The sequence below is a fragment of the Silene latifolia genome, chromosome 9 (genome assembly GCF_048544455.1).
Source record: "Silene latifolia isolate original U9 population chromosome 9, ASM4854445v1, whole genome shotgun sequence".
NCBI classification, from domain to species: Eukaryota; Viridiplantae; Streptophyta; class Magnoliopsida; order Caryophyllales; family Caryophyllaceae; genus Silene; species Silene latifolia.
The window spans coordinates 73510832-73525318 of NC_133534.1; the positions used below are offsets into that span (position 1 = coordinate 73510832).

The following is a 14487-nucleotide window of genomic DNA, read 5'->3' on the forward strand; positions in this document are numbered from 1 at the left end:
ATCACCGATAAGGATCCTGGTATTCTTAAAGCGGTACCCTTCTTGTTTAAGACAGCACGACACTGATATTGTACGTGGCATATCATGAACAAAGTGCCAAGCAAGTATGGTGTGACGAGAGACGATTATTCTGAATTTCTGAAGAAATTGAATGTCATTTTATGGGATGAAGACATTGAAGCAGCATAGTTCGATGCCAAATGGGAAGAAATAGGCAAAGAACACACAGATAATAACATTGATTGGTTTAAGTAAATGTACTTTAAAAGGAACGAGTGGTTGTGACACATTGTAGGGACCTAGAGATGGGGGGGGGGGGGTGTTATGAGGACAACCCAAAGATCAGAGAGTGAAAATAGTTTCTTTAAGAGATTTGAGAGCAAATCGGGAACGCTAGTCGAGTTTTCGCTGCGTTTTGACAACGCTATAGACCAACAGAGACAAACGCAGAAGAAGCTTGACAACGGTAACAAGCACACTTCCCCTCAAATGTCGACGCATCTGGCTATTGAGGTGCACGAGGCGAAAGTGTACAGTTATAAAGTATTCGAGGAGTTTCAAGAAGAGGTCAAGTACTCAATCGATACATGTAAAAGTAAGGGGTTTGCCGAGGGAGACTCTTTAGAGGTGACAACTGTAAGAGATGCAAACAGGGACAAGAATTATTAGGTTACGTACTGCCCAGGTAGACTTTGTGGGGTAATATCCGTATAAGACCCTCTAAATTTAGGACTATAACGTAAATTTAGCATGTGAAATATAGTCATAAACGAAAAACAACAAGGAAACAATAAAGATTAAGAATCAACCTCGGGTCCTTTGTAGTGCGGCGTAAAGAACAGAAATCAACAGAGATTTCCTCCTAATTGTTGCACCCAAGACCGTCTGAGACTATGCCCTTGTGCTAGAAATGCTCTCTAATTGACTTGCAATATCGAGAGAGCTGTTGTGAGGTTTTACCGATGTGAGATCTAGGTTTCAGAGAGAAATGATCTCCAAAACCCTAGTTTTCTGTAAAATAAAATCGCTAGGTCAAAAGGAGAGGGAGCCTCTCCTTTTGTTGCCTCGGTCCGCGGGTCATGAGAGGAGGGAGTGGGCTTTCCACTTTCTCCTCATTTAACTCGTGATCCGACTGATCCGATTCGTCTCGCTAAAATGTATATGACGCGGTTTTTATTATAAATCGTCATCGGTTATCGGTTATTAAAACATCAACTAATAACACGGGTTAGTTGACGTATTAATACATGTCCGACAAAGACGATATTGTATAATTTATTCAATATACATTGATTAAATATAACGCTTATATTCAATTTACGAATTAACTGCTTAATTCGCCTTAGCCATTATTATTTAATCCGTATTAAATAACATATCTCAACATCACATTTTGACTTATTATTAGTCAAATAACTCGGACTAATCGGTTAGTCAATTTTGCATCTACATGACAACAAGATTTTCATCTTGTCACATCTCTCAAACGTATCCTATAGGTGTGACTTTTAGGGACCAATTGATCACCGCCATCCGTATGACAATAACGTCAAACTTATCTAGCAAGCCAACCGTTATTGATAAACGTGGATCAACTGATAATAATACCAAAAGTATGCCCTTTGATCCTTTTAGAGATTTATAAGTCCTTGCACTAACTGTTAAGGACACCAACCCCAACAAGCTCCCACTTGTCCGTACAAGTGTATGTGCAATGACGTTATCCGCACTAACTGGAGGACACATGCTCCAACAAACTCCCACTTGTCCGTACAAGTGTATGTGCGATAACCGATTCTCATATTCATTTAAAATTTCTCCCACTCAATGTAAAACAATTTGCGGATCCGGATCCGCAAAGGTCGTATTTTACAATCGATCCGTATCAAGATTGGTTTCCCGACTAGAGAGTAACTTAACCGATAAAACGAATCCGTATCCGAGCATGGCCATGCATTTCGATTCTGACTCCTCGAGTGGCCCCGAGAACTATCGAGTACCGATAAAGGCTGAATATTTCCTTCAACTCGACTCCTTCCGATCTAAGCACGGCATGAAATGACCCAGAAAAAATCTACTTGGCCCCCTATTACGGATGACCGTGAGAAAGAAACCAAAGTCACCCAAAATCTGCCGTAGTCTCAAGAGACAGACGATAGTCAAAAGAATCGACTCTTAGGATCACCATGGAGGTCCTATCCACGACCTGGCAGCGAATGTTATAAAACATTTAGGACTCCACGTCGATGTCACAATTGTGTCCTACGAAATATCCGTATAAATCGCCTCTGTGTTTGGTCACCAACCGGTTGACTTATGGCTCGTTGAACCCACCATCAACCAACGTCACAAAATAATTGCCGAGTTATCAGCTCATGTGGGCAATTAAGGACCAAAAATATAATGTTTGTTCAGTTCACTTTGTGGTGTTCAAAATTTGTCGTACAAATCAACATGAAAAACAAAATATATATAAAATATCAAAACGATGATGTCGTATAGAGTACAAAAGCGAATGAATCTAATCCATAAAAGAGTACTACAACTTAGGAACACGTTTAATTCCCATGGAATTAACATGCCCTTCATGCTTATCTTGTCGTAATGGTTTAGTGAGAGGATCTCGCTATGTTATCATCTCAGTAGCAATCTTTTCTATCACTACTTCCTTTTGCTCCACGTAATCTCGGATTAGATGAGCTTTCCGTTGTACATGTCTAGACTTGTTGCTAGACTTTGGCTCCTTAGCTTGGAAGATGGCACCACTATTGTCGCAATAGATGGTGATCGGGTCATTCGAACTAGGCACTACAGATAGTCCATGTAAGAATTGACGCATCCATATCGCTTCCTTTGTTGCTTCAGACGCGGCATAGTACTCGGACTCAGTCGTAGAATCTGCTTTAATGATTTGTTTGGAACTCTTCCAGCTGACTGCAGCGCCATTAAGAGTAAATACGAATCCAGACTGAGATTTCGAGTCATCTCGATCCGTTTGGAAGCTAGCATCTGTGTAACCGGTTGCGCATAGCTTTTGTTCGCCTCCATAAGTCAATGCCCAATCTTTAGTCCTCCGTAGGTACTTAAGAATGTTCTTGACAGCCAGCCAATGTGATTCACCTGGATGCTGTTGGAATTGACTTGTCATACTCAATGCATATGCCACGTCTGGACGTGTGCATATCATGGCATACATGATTGATCCTATAGCCGAAGCATAGGGAATCCGTGTCATGCGCTCTTTCTCTTCCGGTGTCTCTGGTGACTGAGACTTGCTCAAATGCACCCCTGGAGCCATAGGAAGAAACCCCTTCTTGGAGTTAGTCATGCTGAATCTCTCTAGGACTTTGTCTATGTAAGACTCCTGACTGAGAGATAACATCCGTCGTGATCTATCTCGATAGATACGGATGCCTAGAATTCTTTGTGCCTCTCCCATATCTTTCATCTGGAAATGGTTTTTCAACCATACTTTCACCGAAGTTAAGAGAGGTATGTCATTCCCAATCAGGAGTATGTCATCGACATACAATATTAGGAAGACAATCTTGCTCCCACTCGACTTGATATATAGACATGGTTCCTCGACCGATCGAGTAAATCCATTTTCTTTAATCACTTGGTCGAAGCGATGATTCCAACTCCGAGATGCTTGCTTAAGTCCATAAATGGAACGCTTAAGCTTGCACACTTTCTTAGGATGTTGTGGATCAATGAAACCTTCGGGTTGTACCATGTACAACTCTTCCTCCAAAAAACCATTTAAGAAGGCGGTTTTCACGTCCATTTGCCAAATTTCATAGTCATGAAAAGCGGCAATCGCTAAGATAATCCGAATGGAACGCAGCATGACTACGGGTGCAAAAATCTCATCGTAGTGCAAACCTGGCACTTGGGTGAAACCTTTAGCAACTAGTCGTGCTTTATAGATATCTTGTTGACCTTCCACAGAATGCTTTATCTTGTAAAGCCATTTGCATTGAAGGGGACGAACCTTAGCAGGTAAGTCAACAAGATCCCATACGTTGTTCTCATACATAGAGTCCATCTCGGATTGCATGGCCTCAAGCCATAGCTTTGAGTCAGAACTAGTCATGGCACCTTTATAGGTTGCGGGTTCACTACTCGTTAAGAGTAGAACGTCATCTATGTCATGTTCCTCGACCATACAATTGTATCTGTCTGGAGGAATAGAGACTCTTCCCGACCTCCTAGGTTCCTCAGGAATGTTAACCGCAGCCGGGATTAAAGGAATAGGTTCCTCCAATGGTTGCTCGGTATTTGGTTCTGGAATCTCCGACAGGTCGAAGGTTCTATCACTCTTTGCATTCTCGAGAAATTCCTTCTCTAAGAATGTCGCACTAGCCGCAACAAAAACGCGTTGTTCGGTTGGCGAATAGAAGTAATGACCAAGTGTTCCTTTAGGATAACCTATAAAGTATGTCTTGACCGATCGCGGGCCGAGCTTATCCTCGTGTCTCCACTTGACATAAGCCTCGCAGCCCCAAACCCGTATAAAGGACAAGTTAGGGACCGTTCCCTTCCATAGTTCATATGGAGTCTTGTCAACAACTTTAGACGGACTTCGATTAAGTATTAGAGCAAATTTACGAGAAGAGCATAACCCCACAATGAGTCGAGCAACATGGTGTGACTCATCATGGATCGAACCATATCAAGTAGTGTTCGATTTCTCCGTTCGGACACCCCATTCAACCGAGGTGTTCCAGTGGAGTTAATCGTAGGGCAATCCCACGCCTTTAAGGTGTTGATCAAACTCGTGAGAAAGATACTCGCCACCACGATCTGAACGTAGTGTTTTAATCTTTCTACCCAATAGGTTCTGTACCCTATTCTGGTATTCCTTGAATTTCTCAAAGGATTCACTGTGTGCTTCATTAAGTAGACATAGCCATATCTGCTTAAATCGTCCGTGAAAGTGATGAAATACCTATAGCCTTCTCGTGCGGTGATTGACATAGGACCACATACATCCGTGTGTATGAGTCCTAATAGGTCAGCCAGCGCGCATTCCAACACCTTTGAAGGAAATACGAGTCATCTTACCGATGAGACATGATTCACACGTGCCAAATGATTGAAAATCAAAGGCCGAGATAGCTTCATTCTTGATGAGTCATTTTTTCGCGTTTCTCATTAATGTGTCCCATACGGCAGTGCCATAGATACGTTTGATCTTTGTCACCAACCTTTAACCTTTTATTCATTACGTGTAATATTTCGGTGGTCCGATCTAAAACATAAATTCCGTTCATGGAGACTCGCCTTGCCAAATCATATCGTGTAATGAGAAAATGCAAGTATTATTCTCTATTACAAATGAAAAACCAAGTTTATCAAGTGCGAAACCGAAATAATGTTTTTCGAAAGACTAGGTACATAATAGCAGTCATATAATGACAACTCAAATCCGCTAGGAAGGTGGATCACATATGTCCCCTTTGAGATGGCAGCCACTCTTGCTCCATTCCCGACACGCAGGTCCACCTCACCCTTTACGAGGGGTTCGATGTTTCGGAGCCCCTGCACATGATTACACAGATGAGAACCACAACCGGTATCAAGTACCCAAGTTCCGTAACTTGCGTGGTTAATCTCAATCATATGAATAAAAGTAGAAGAAGAAGAAGACATACCAACAGGTTTAACAAGACCTGCCTTTAAGTCCTCATGATAAACAGGACATGTACGCCTCCAATGCCCAGTCTTGTGGCAATGATGGCATTCCATGTTTTCATTCTTGCTCTTTGTCGTGCCTGATGAGGTGCTCGACTCACCAGGCCCACTCTTACCTGAACCCGACTTCTTGAACTTCGGTTTACCTACTGTTAGGTATGCCTGAGCTTTGCCCTTACCTTTCCCTTTGTTTGTTACAACGAGAACATCCTGTTTCAAGCTCCCACTGAACTTCATGTCCTTTTCGGTCTGTACGAGAAGGGAGTGCAGTTCATGTGGGGTTTTCTTCAAATCATTCATATAGTAATTCGCTCTAAATTGCAAAAAACCATCGTGGAGTGAATGAAGCATGCGGTCGATAACAATGTTCTCGCTGATGTTACAATTAAAGGTCTCCAGCTTCTCGACATTCTCAATCATGCTGAGAATGTGTGGGCTAACTGGTTGGCCCTTCTGGAGTCTCGCATCAAAGAAGCGAGTGGTATGCTCATAGGTCACGATTCTCGGTGCTTTCGAGAATTCCTTGGTGAGCGTGGTGAAAATCTTGTTCGCACCATGGGCTATGAAGCGTTTCTGCAAATTGGGTTCCATTGCAAAAATGAGTACGTTTTTAATCGCACCCGCTTCCATACAGAAATCATTAAACTTGGTGATTTCAGCAGCTCTAGCCGTGGGACCTGGGTTTGCCGGGATGGGCTCTAATAGATATTTGAGCTTCCGTCGTCGGCGGCATTCCGTAATGCCGCCTCCCAATCCGCGAAGTTTGATCCATCATTCTTCAGTCGAGTAGACTGATTCATCTGATTCATGAAGATCCGAAGCCAGGACTCACGGTCCAATGTGGCACTTGGCATTGGGTTATCAGTAGAACCAGCCATTTGTTATTAGCAGTTAAAAATATCGTGATCTACACTGAAAAAGAAAGGAAAAACAAGAACGAAATAAGCAACTCATCGAGGTGATTTAAGTCTATTTTAAAATTCATTTTAACGTGTAGACTCTCGCACTTGCATAATTGATCTCCCTCAAGAATGATACAAGTGATCCCAAGACTCAATTTCCGTAAATTGATAAGCCAATTGTTTAGCTAATTCTTCCGTAAGAAATCTTGGTCGATAGATTTCCGTAAATCCTATCTATAGTCCACCATGATCACAGGTTCGTACAAGTGACCATAGTGTTGAGATAAAATAGGTCAATCGGTTCCAACTTACCCGACGTAGAAGGGGTCATATTATGCCTACCGATGAAGAAGGGACTCATTGGAGATTGACCTATAAAGACCATTCTCAATTTTGGTTTATACGAGGAAGATCCCATCAACTTAATTATAATTCATATTAAGTGAACGAATAACTAGCGTCTGCGTGAATGAATTAATTTAGGTGATGGCTTAGCATAGATCGTGTGACATGAGAATGTAAAAAAAAACTAACTCGAGACCTCTATATGTGTCAGTTTTCATGCAATAAATAGGTGGTTTGGTGTTTAGGCGGAACATGATGCATATTATCGTTGCGAAAAATAAATAAAATAATGCAATACGTAAATAAAAAAATTCCTAGTGTGGCCTATCCTAATAAAAAGAACATAAAACAACTTTGGAATCCACCGTTGGACCCGAGAAGCTTGTCTTGATGTTCCATCTTGATCCATGTAGCGGGAGTGAGCATCCGGTCTCCATCTTTGGTCTTCTCAAAAATTACATTTAAAATTACAAAATATAACCTATTTACATTCTAATTAAAAACTGTAATTACAAGTGAAAAATCCAAAACGGAGATACGAGATCTCAAAATACAACCAAGACCGTGTTCCATCATTACGGTAACACGTTCTACTAAGGCCACACTAAGTTACAACCGTTTGTAAAATAAATAAATACGTAATATAAAGCATTCACAGCATTCAACTCAACGATAAAAGAAAATGCATCAACTAAATTAAATTTATTCGTGACATAATTCCGTAATTATGTTAAATTATCCAAACCACCTTTTAATGATTAAAATTCATGTGATAAAACCGCTTCTATCAATTTAATTTTAATCTATTACAATCCGTTACTTTAAATACGCTTTAAAATAACTCAATGGTACGTGTGTGAACCGTTTCACAATCATAGCGAGTGTACAATATCCGTATAAAGTACATATTGTGGCCAAAAGAAAATTTAAAGCAAAATGAATAAATTTTCAAAGTCATCGAACAAAAAAATCCCTCGATCCAGGGACACAGGTGCTCGATCGAGGAACAAAAGGGCTCGATCGACTGAACTGCTAGTCGATCGAGAGGTTGCCAAACGGAAAGTACTCGATCGACAGTACTGGAGGTCGATCGAGGGCTTTTATCAGCAAATCTGCTCGATCGAGTACGAGGACTCCTCGATCGAGCGAAGTTTTGAAAGTGGTCGATCGAGTACAACAAGGACTCGATCGAGTAAAAACAAGACAGAAAACCACTCGATCGATTAAAAACATGCTCGATCGAGTACAAAAATTTCTGGAAATGCAAAACCCTCGTGAAAACTGTTTTGACGAAACAAAGCAATCGCAAAATTGATCAAAACCACATCAAAACAATTTTATAATCTGACAAAACGTGACATATTGTTATAATCTCCGTATAAAACAACAATATGCATAAAAACAAATCGAAAACAAGATGAATCAACCGTGTAAACATGTCACGGTAAAAAAATTTCTGCCGTGTATACTAGGCACGGTTTTCGAGACAAATACAATCGTTTCAAAATCGTTTTATGAAAAATCACAAAGAAAATTTACGTGGCCTCGCTCTGATACCACTTGTGGGGTAATATCCGTATAAGACCCTCTAAATTTAGGACTATAACGTAAATTTAGCATGTGAAATATAGTCATAAACGAAAAACAACAAGGAAACAATAAGGATTAAGAATCAACCTCGGGTCCTTTGTAGTGCGGCGTAAAGAACAGAAATCAACAGAGATTTCCTCCTAATTGTTGCACCCAAGACCGTCTGAGACTATGCCCTTGTGCTAGAAATGCTCTCTAATTGACTTGCAATATCGAGAGAGCTGTTGTGAGGTTTTACCGATGTGAGATCTAGGTTTCAGAGAGAAATGATCTCCAAAACCCTAGTTTTCTGTAAAATAAAATCGCTAGGTCAAAAGGAGAGGGAGCCTCTCCTTTTGTTGCCTCGGTCCGTGGGTCATGAGAGGAGGAAGTGGGCTTTCCACTTTCTCCTCATTTAACTCGTGATCCGACTGATCCGATTCGTCTCGCTAAAATGTATATGACGCGGTTTTTATTATAAATCGTCATCGGTTATCGGTTATTAAAACATCAACTAATAACACGGGTTAGTTGACGTATTAATACATGTCCGACAAAGACGATATTGTATAATTTATTCAATATACATTGATTAAATATAATACGCTTATATTCAATTTACGAATTAACTGCTTAATTCGCCTTAGCCATTATTATTTAATCCGTATTAAATAACATATCTCAACATCACATTTTGACTTATTATTAGTCAAATAACTCGGACTAACTGGTTAGTCAATTTTGGCATCTACATGACAAGTATTTTCATCTTTGTCACATCTCTCAAACGTATCCTATAGGTGTGACTTTTAGGGACCAGTTGATCACCGCCATCTGTATGACAATAACGTCAAACTTATCTAGCAAGCCAACCGTTATTGATAAACGTGGATCAACTGATAATAATACCAAAAGTATGCCCTTTGATCCTTTTAGAGATTTAGAAGTCCTTGCACTAACTGTTAAGGACACCAACCCCAACAGACTTGTCTATTGAAGTTAAACATCTTTACTTGTTGGAGTTACACAATTATTCATTACAGTTACTATTTTCTTTATTAAAGTTACACTCTTTTTTCATTAAAGTTACATTTTTTTTGTTAAAGTTACATTATTTCTAACTCTGTAAAATAACATTTTATTCTATATTGTTGATCTAGTTACATTTAAAGCAAGTTGTAGCTGCAAAATGCTTGAAAGGAAAGGAATTCTATGACGGCATGTAATATGGATTTACTCATCTAACGGACTAAAGACTATACCGGATGAGTGTGTTGTGACCAGATGGTGTAAAGATGCAATCCACTCTAAAATGTTCGATTGTAATGGTGAAGCAGATGAGGACATTGATATAGTAGATGGAAAACAGATTGCGATGTCAGTAATGTGGTCAAAGGTTCATCAGACAGTTGGGATGCTTATGGGAAAATGCAAGGCTGATGTTGACAGCTTTTCTAATCTAATTAGAGAGTTTAAGGAGAAACTATCACCATTAGGATCACCATTGACTAAACAACAACAATTGGAGCAAATTCTTGGCTGTTATGCTAGTTAGGAGGTGACAGTCCCCCCTAAAAAATCAAAAAAAAAGGGAAGTGGAAAGAGAATGTGGTCGCTTAAGGCAAAAGCAGTTGCCTTGGCAAGCAAGCCAAAACGCATGTGTAAAAATTGCAAGCGATTAGCTAATCATGAAAAGAAGAACTGCCCTAACCCTTTTGCAGAGCATCCACCATTATCACCATCATCAGTGGAATCGTCAGAAGAAGATGAAGAAGAAGTGGAGGAGGAGGAAGAAGATGACATCTTAGAATAAGAACTATATTAAGCTATTCCACTGAACAATTTTTTGGATGTATAATGTTATGCAACCGTTATTGCTTAACAATGTATGGCGTACTTTATTTCATTTTCATGGAACATCAAACTGTAGTGATGCTATATTTGATACCCGTTGGTACTAAAGCTGATTATATTGAAGTCTTTTGTTTAGACAAAACTATTATTAATTGGAACATCAAATTACTGTAATTTGAAAAATCAAAATTAGATGAGGTATCACTTTAATACAAAATGTTACATACAATTTAATGTTATGCCAATTAGAGTTACACTTTATCTGATTAGAGTTACAGTTTTTCTGATTAGAGTTACAGTTTATATTATTAAAGTTGCAATTTGTCTGAACTAAAGTTAGATAAGACAAAGTTAGATACACCCACATAACTCTCGGATTACTTATTGAAGTACCCTGAAAATTTTATGTTATACAAAATGTTAAATACAATTTTATGTTATAGCAATTAGAGTTATACTTTATCTAATTTGAGTTACAGTTTATATGATTAAAGTTACACATTATCTCTACTAAAGCATTTGACAAAGCTTGGTACACTCACATAAATATCATTTTCAAACGTGACATTGTCTTATAAAATGAGGCAAAGCTACCAATAAGGGTCTGCTAACATTGTTTAACAAAATTAACTGCCCAATGATGCCATGTATCAACAAGATATTTAATACACAGAGCATATTACCAAAAATGGTTAACGACTAGCCTAGGATTGTTATTTTTTTACAACGATCCTGGATATTTTGCGCTTTGGTTATAATCCCTTCCATAATTTGTCTTTGTTGTTAATAAAAGCTTTGACCTTTCCCAGGACACCTTTACGTAAGACGTTCATGTCAGCTAGAAAGAGGGTTGTTATTAACTGGATCACCAAATAACGCCTTGCTTTCTTCTTCTCCAGGTCGTCATAGTGAAAAGGAACACCCTCATACAATAGTATCGCCATTAAGGTGAATAACCCAAACTCCGGTAGGTTGAGAGTAGGTGAGCATCCGCTAAAAGGTATCTGGCGGACCGCAAAATCAGGAATTTCTCTTCCTCTTGTGTTATCTCTGGTGTTATCTTGTGATTCCAAATAATCACTGTAATACCCGTCCTTTTAGGGACCCGTTGACCAACGTTGACCAACCTTAGATACATAGCCTGACCTTCGGGAACCTTACGGGCGATGACTGGTGACTGTGCGAGCTTTTGTTGGTGAGTTACTCGATCTAGCGGAGGCAACTCGATCGAGTAGCTTGGGAGCTCGATCGAGTAGGGGTAACTCGATCAAGTAAGTCAGTTACTCGATCGAGTAATGGGTTTGCAGCAGGGAATTATAAATCGTGTTTCGTGAAACCTCAAATCATTTCCGCACTTCATTTACTAAACCTAGATGTCTTCACTCTCTTTCTCCCTCACCATAACCTTTTCCTTGAGGTCCTTGGGGATGTTTACATCATGGGAATGGGATGCTTGAGTCGGGTAGCGGTCTTGATACCGGATTGCTATATATAGGTATATTATCATCATAATCGTTGTTTCCGGTTAGGGTTGTAGTTATAGTGATAGTTGAGTGTATTGTGTGTATAGGTGTGTTGCTTGGTATCATGTGATCGGACGTGGAATCGCTGCTTTTGGCTAAAGGTAGGTTCGCCTACTTAGTAATGTTGGTTGTCTAGAGTGTCTTTTGATGTGGCTTGGTTGTTGTAGTGTTGGTGTGGTTGATTGATTGTGGTAATTGGTTGGTGTTGTGTTGTTTTGTTTATCATTGTTGTGGTGCAGCTGATTGTGATTGTTTTTCTATGGTTCTCGAGATGCGTCGTCGGCTAAGTGGAGTCACTTGCGGGAGTGGCTTCACGCCCGTAGTTCGCCCTCCGTGGAACCCGCCACGGGAGGGGATGTGCACATTAATGGACATGGGTTTATCGCTCGGTATGATGAGCGGGGCTTAGGTGGGAACGGCTGCGGTCCCCTACTGGCAGGGCTGGTCCAGTGGACAGTCGGTGACGGTGATTGATTGGCGGGGATGTGGTGTGTGTGTGTGTGTACTGTTGTGCATGTTTTGGTGTTTGTGATTGTGTGTCTGTTTCCTCAGCTGCCGACCTTATGTGGTTTTGTTTTATTGTTTGTTTCTGTTTTGTCTGCCGTGATCCACTATGGTGAGCAGTCAGTCTTAGCAGGTGTTGTTTGGATGATAGCTGGGTGCTTCAAGGGACGAGTCTATCACGATGTCACGACAGAAGTAGTTCACATAATAGATAGTGGTTTTGAGTTATTCCTTTTGTAGCGTCTGTTGTTTGTAATCAATTGTAATATAACTTAATTGTTCTTTTATCGACATTTTATTATTATTGTCCTCGGGCAACCGAGATGGTAATGCCCTTATATGCTAGGGAAGGTCTTGTTAAGGCTCCTTGGTATATGGGGGTGTTACAATCACTCACTGCACTAGCTTACATATGTACGAATTTACGTCAAATTCTGATCAGAAAACAACATTGTTTAGAAGAAGATATTGGACGACAACTTACAATTAAACACGCCGCCTTGCCCATGGGTGACTTCTGCAAATTAGAATTCCGCTGGTAGTCAAGTAGGTCGATCAAACGTGATGTGACACCCTCATTTATTGCGGGAAAAAAAACACGTAATTCTAGAATAAAACTGCATGGATATGTTTGTAATAGGTTCATTATAGTGAAAACCTGTAATTTTTAAAACCTGAACCTGTTATAAAGATATCCAAATCGAAGGTGTCAAACATGCAAGGTCCAAAATAAATCTCATGAATGAAACATCGCTAAAGTCGCGAAACAAAGTTATACAAACCAAATATGAGAAAGGGAGACATATGTCCCTAAAAAGTATGTGACATAACAATATTTAAGGGTCACAATATAATAAAGTCAATCTAGGTTCCAAGGTTACTTTGCTCGCTAGCTCGTCCATGTACCCCATATATGCATCACCTACCTGTCATTCGCATTTTATACAAATACGAAAGCCACAGTCAGTGGGGAGTAACTCCGAGTTCTCCCAGCCACGAAATGTCATAATTAATATAACATGTAAACATAAGAATATGAATATGAATAACACATAGCCTTAGCATATAGATGCTAGACAATCGTGCTTATCATGTGAACAACAATATAACAACACATAGTCCTAGCATGTGATTACTAGACCGACTCATACTACCCTATCATGTGAATCACATAACATCCAGGAATCCAAACTCTATCAACCATAGCCGGCTTGCATCTCACCTTCTATGATTCATAGAATCACCATACAAGAAAGGACAATATATCAAAGACAGGCATAAGTTCTTAGTCCCGTCAATAGTCACTCAGAATCTCGAGTCTATACCACGAGGTAGGGAAGGTAATCGAACCGGTATCTTGGCTCAGAGGTTCTATCAAAACATGGCCAAGACACAACACAACCCTAACCTAAAATCTGCGCAGACCTAGACATGCGGATACACACCACCGCACCCAAGACCCACAATTTTTCTAAAACAAAGTGAGTACCCTAAGGAGTCCACCAAAGGGTTGGCTAGTACTTAAGCTGACCACTTACTATCAAAATAAGTAACGAGGTCATGCCCCAACTTGGATATAATCCCACCAAGTCAGGAATACAGAGGCTATCAAGCAGTGAACATATACTCGTCAAAGACTATAATGGCCTATCTGTGATGAAGGCCGAAATACTCACCTAGGACCTAGTCCCAACTTGAATACTTTAGCCCACACCACACAAGACAAGTAGGATACCCAATTAACCATAAAAGGGGCAAAGAGTCCAACTTACGAACATAAATGCTAATATTCTATCATGTGAAAGGCTATATAAATGTCTATTCAGCAGACAATCCAACCATATCCTCAATGTCATCAATAACCAAATTATAGCTAACCATCAATATCATAGTCCATGAGAATAAACTACAATGGCTAAAGGCAAACAAGACTCAAGCTTAAGGCATCCAAAGCATCCAACAACCAACATGTGAAATGATAATTACAAATATCAAGGCATAACATAAAACCTCCAATAACAACCAATCTTACCTCAAAGACAAACCCTCGACCCGAGTCCCGCGACGGGTCATCGGTTAAATCGAGGCTGACT

At 40.0% G+C, this 14487-nt stretch overlaps 1 protein-coding gene across 1 annotated transcript; it reads left to right on the forward strand.

Moving 5' to 3' along the window:
* Positions 1-324: 324 nt before the first annotated feature.
* Positions 325-10068, forward strand: LOC141601211 (uncharacterized). Its single transcript, XM_074421476.1, has 3 exons — positions 325-636; positions 9674-9735; positions 9798-10068. Exons 1-3 carry the CDS (start codon positions 325-327, stop codon positions 10066-10068), a joined length of 645 nt encoding a protein of 214 aa, XP_074277577.1.
* Positions 10069-14487: the final 4419 nt, after the last annotated feature.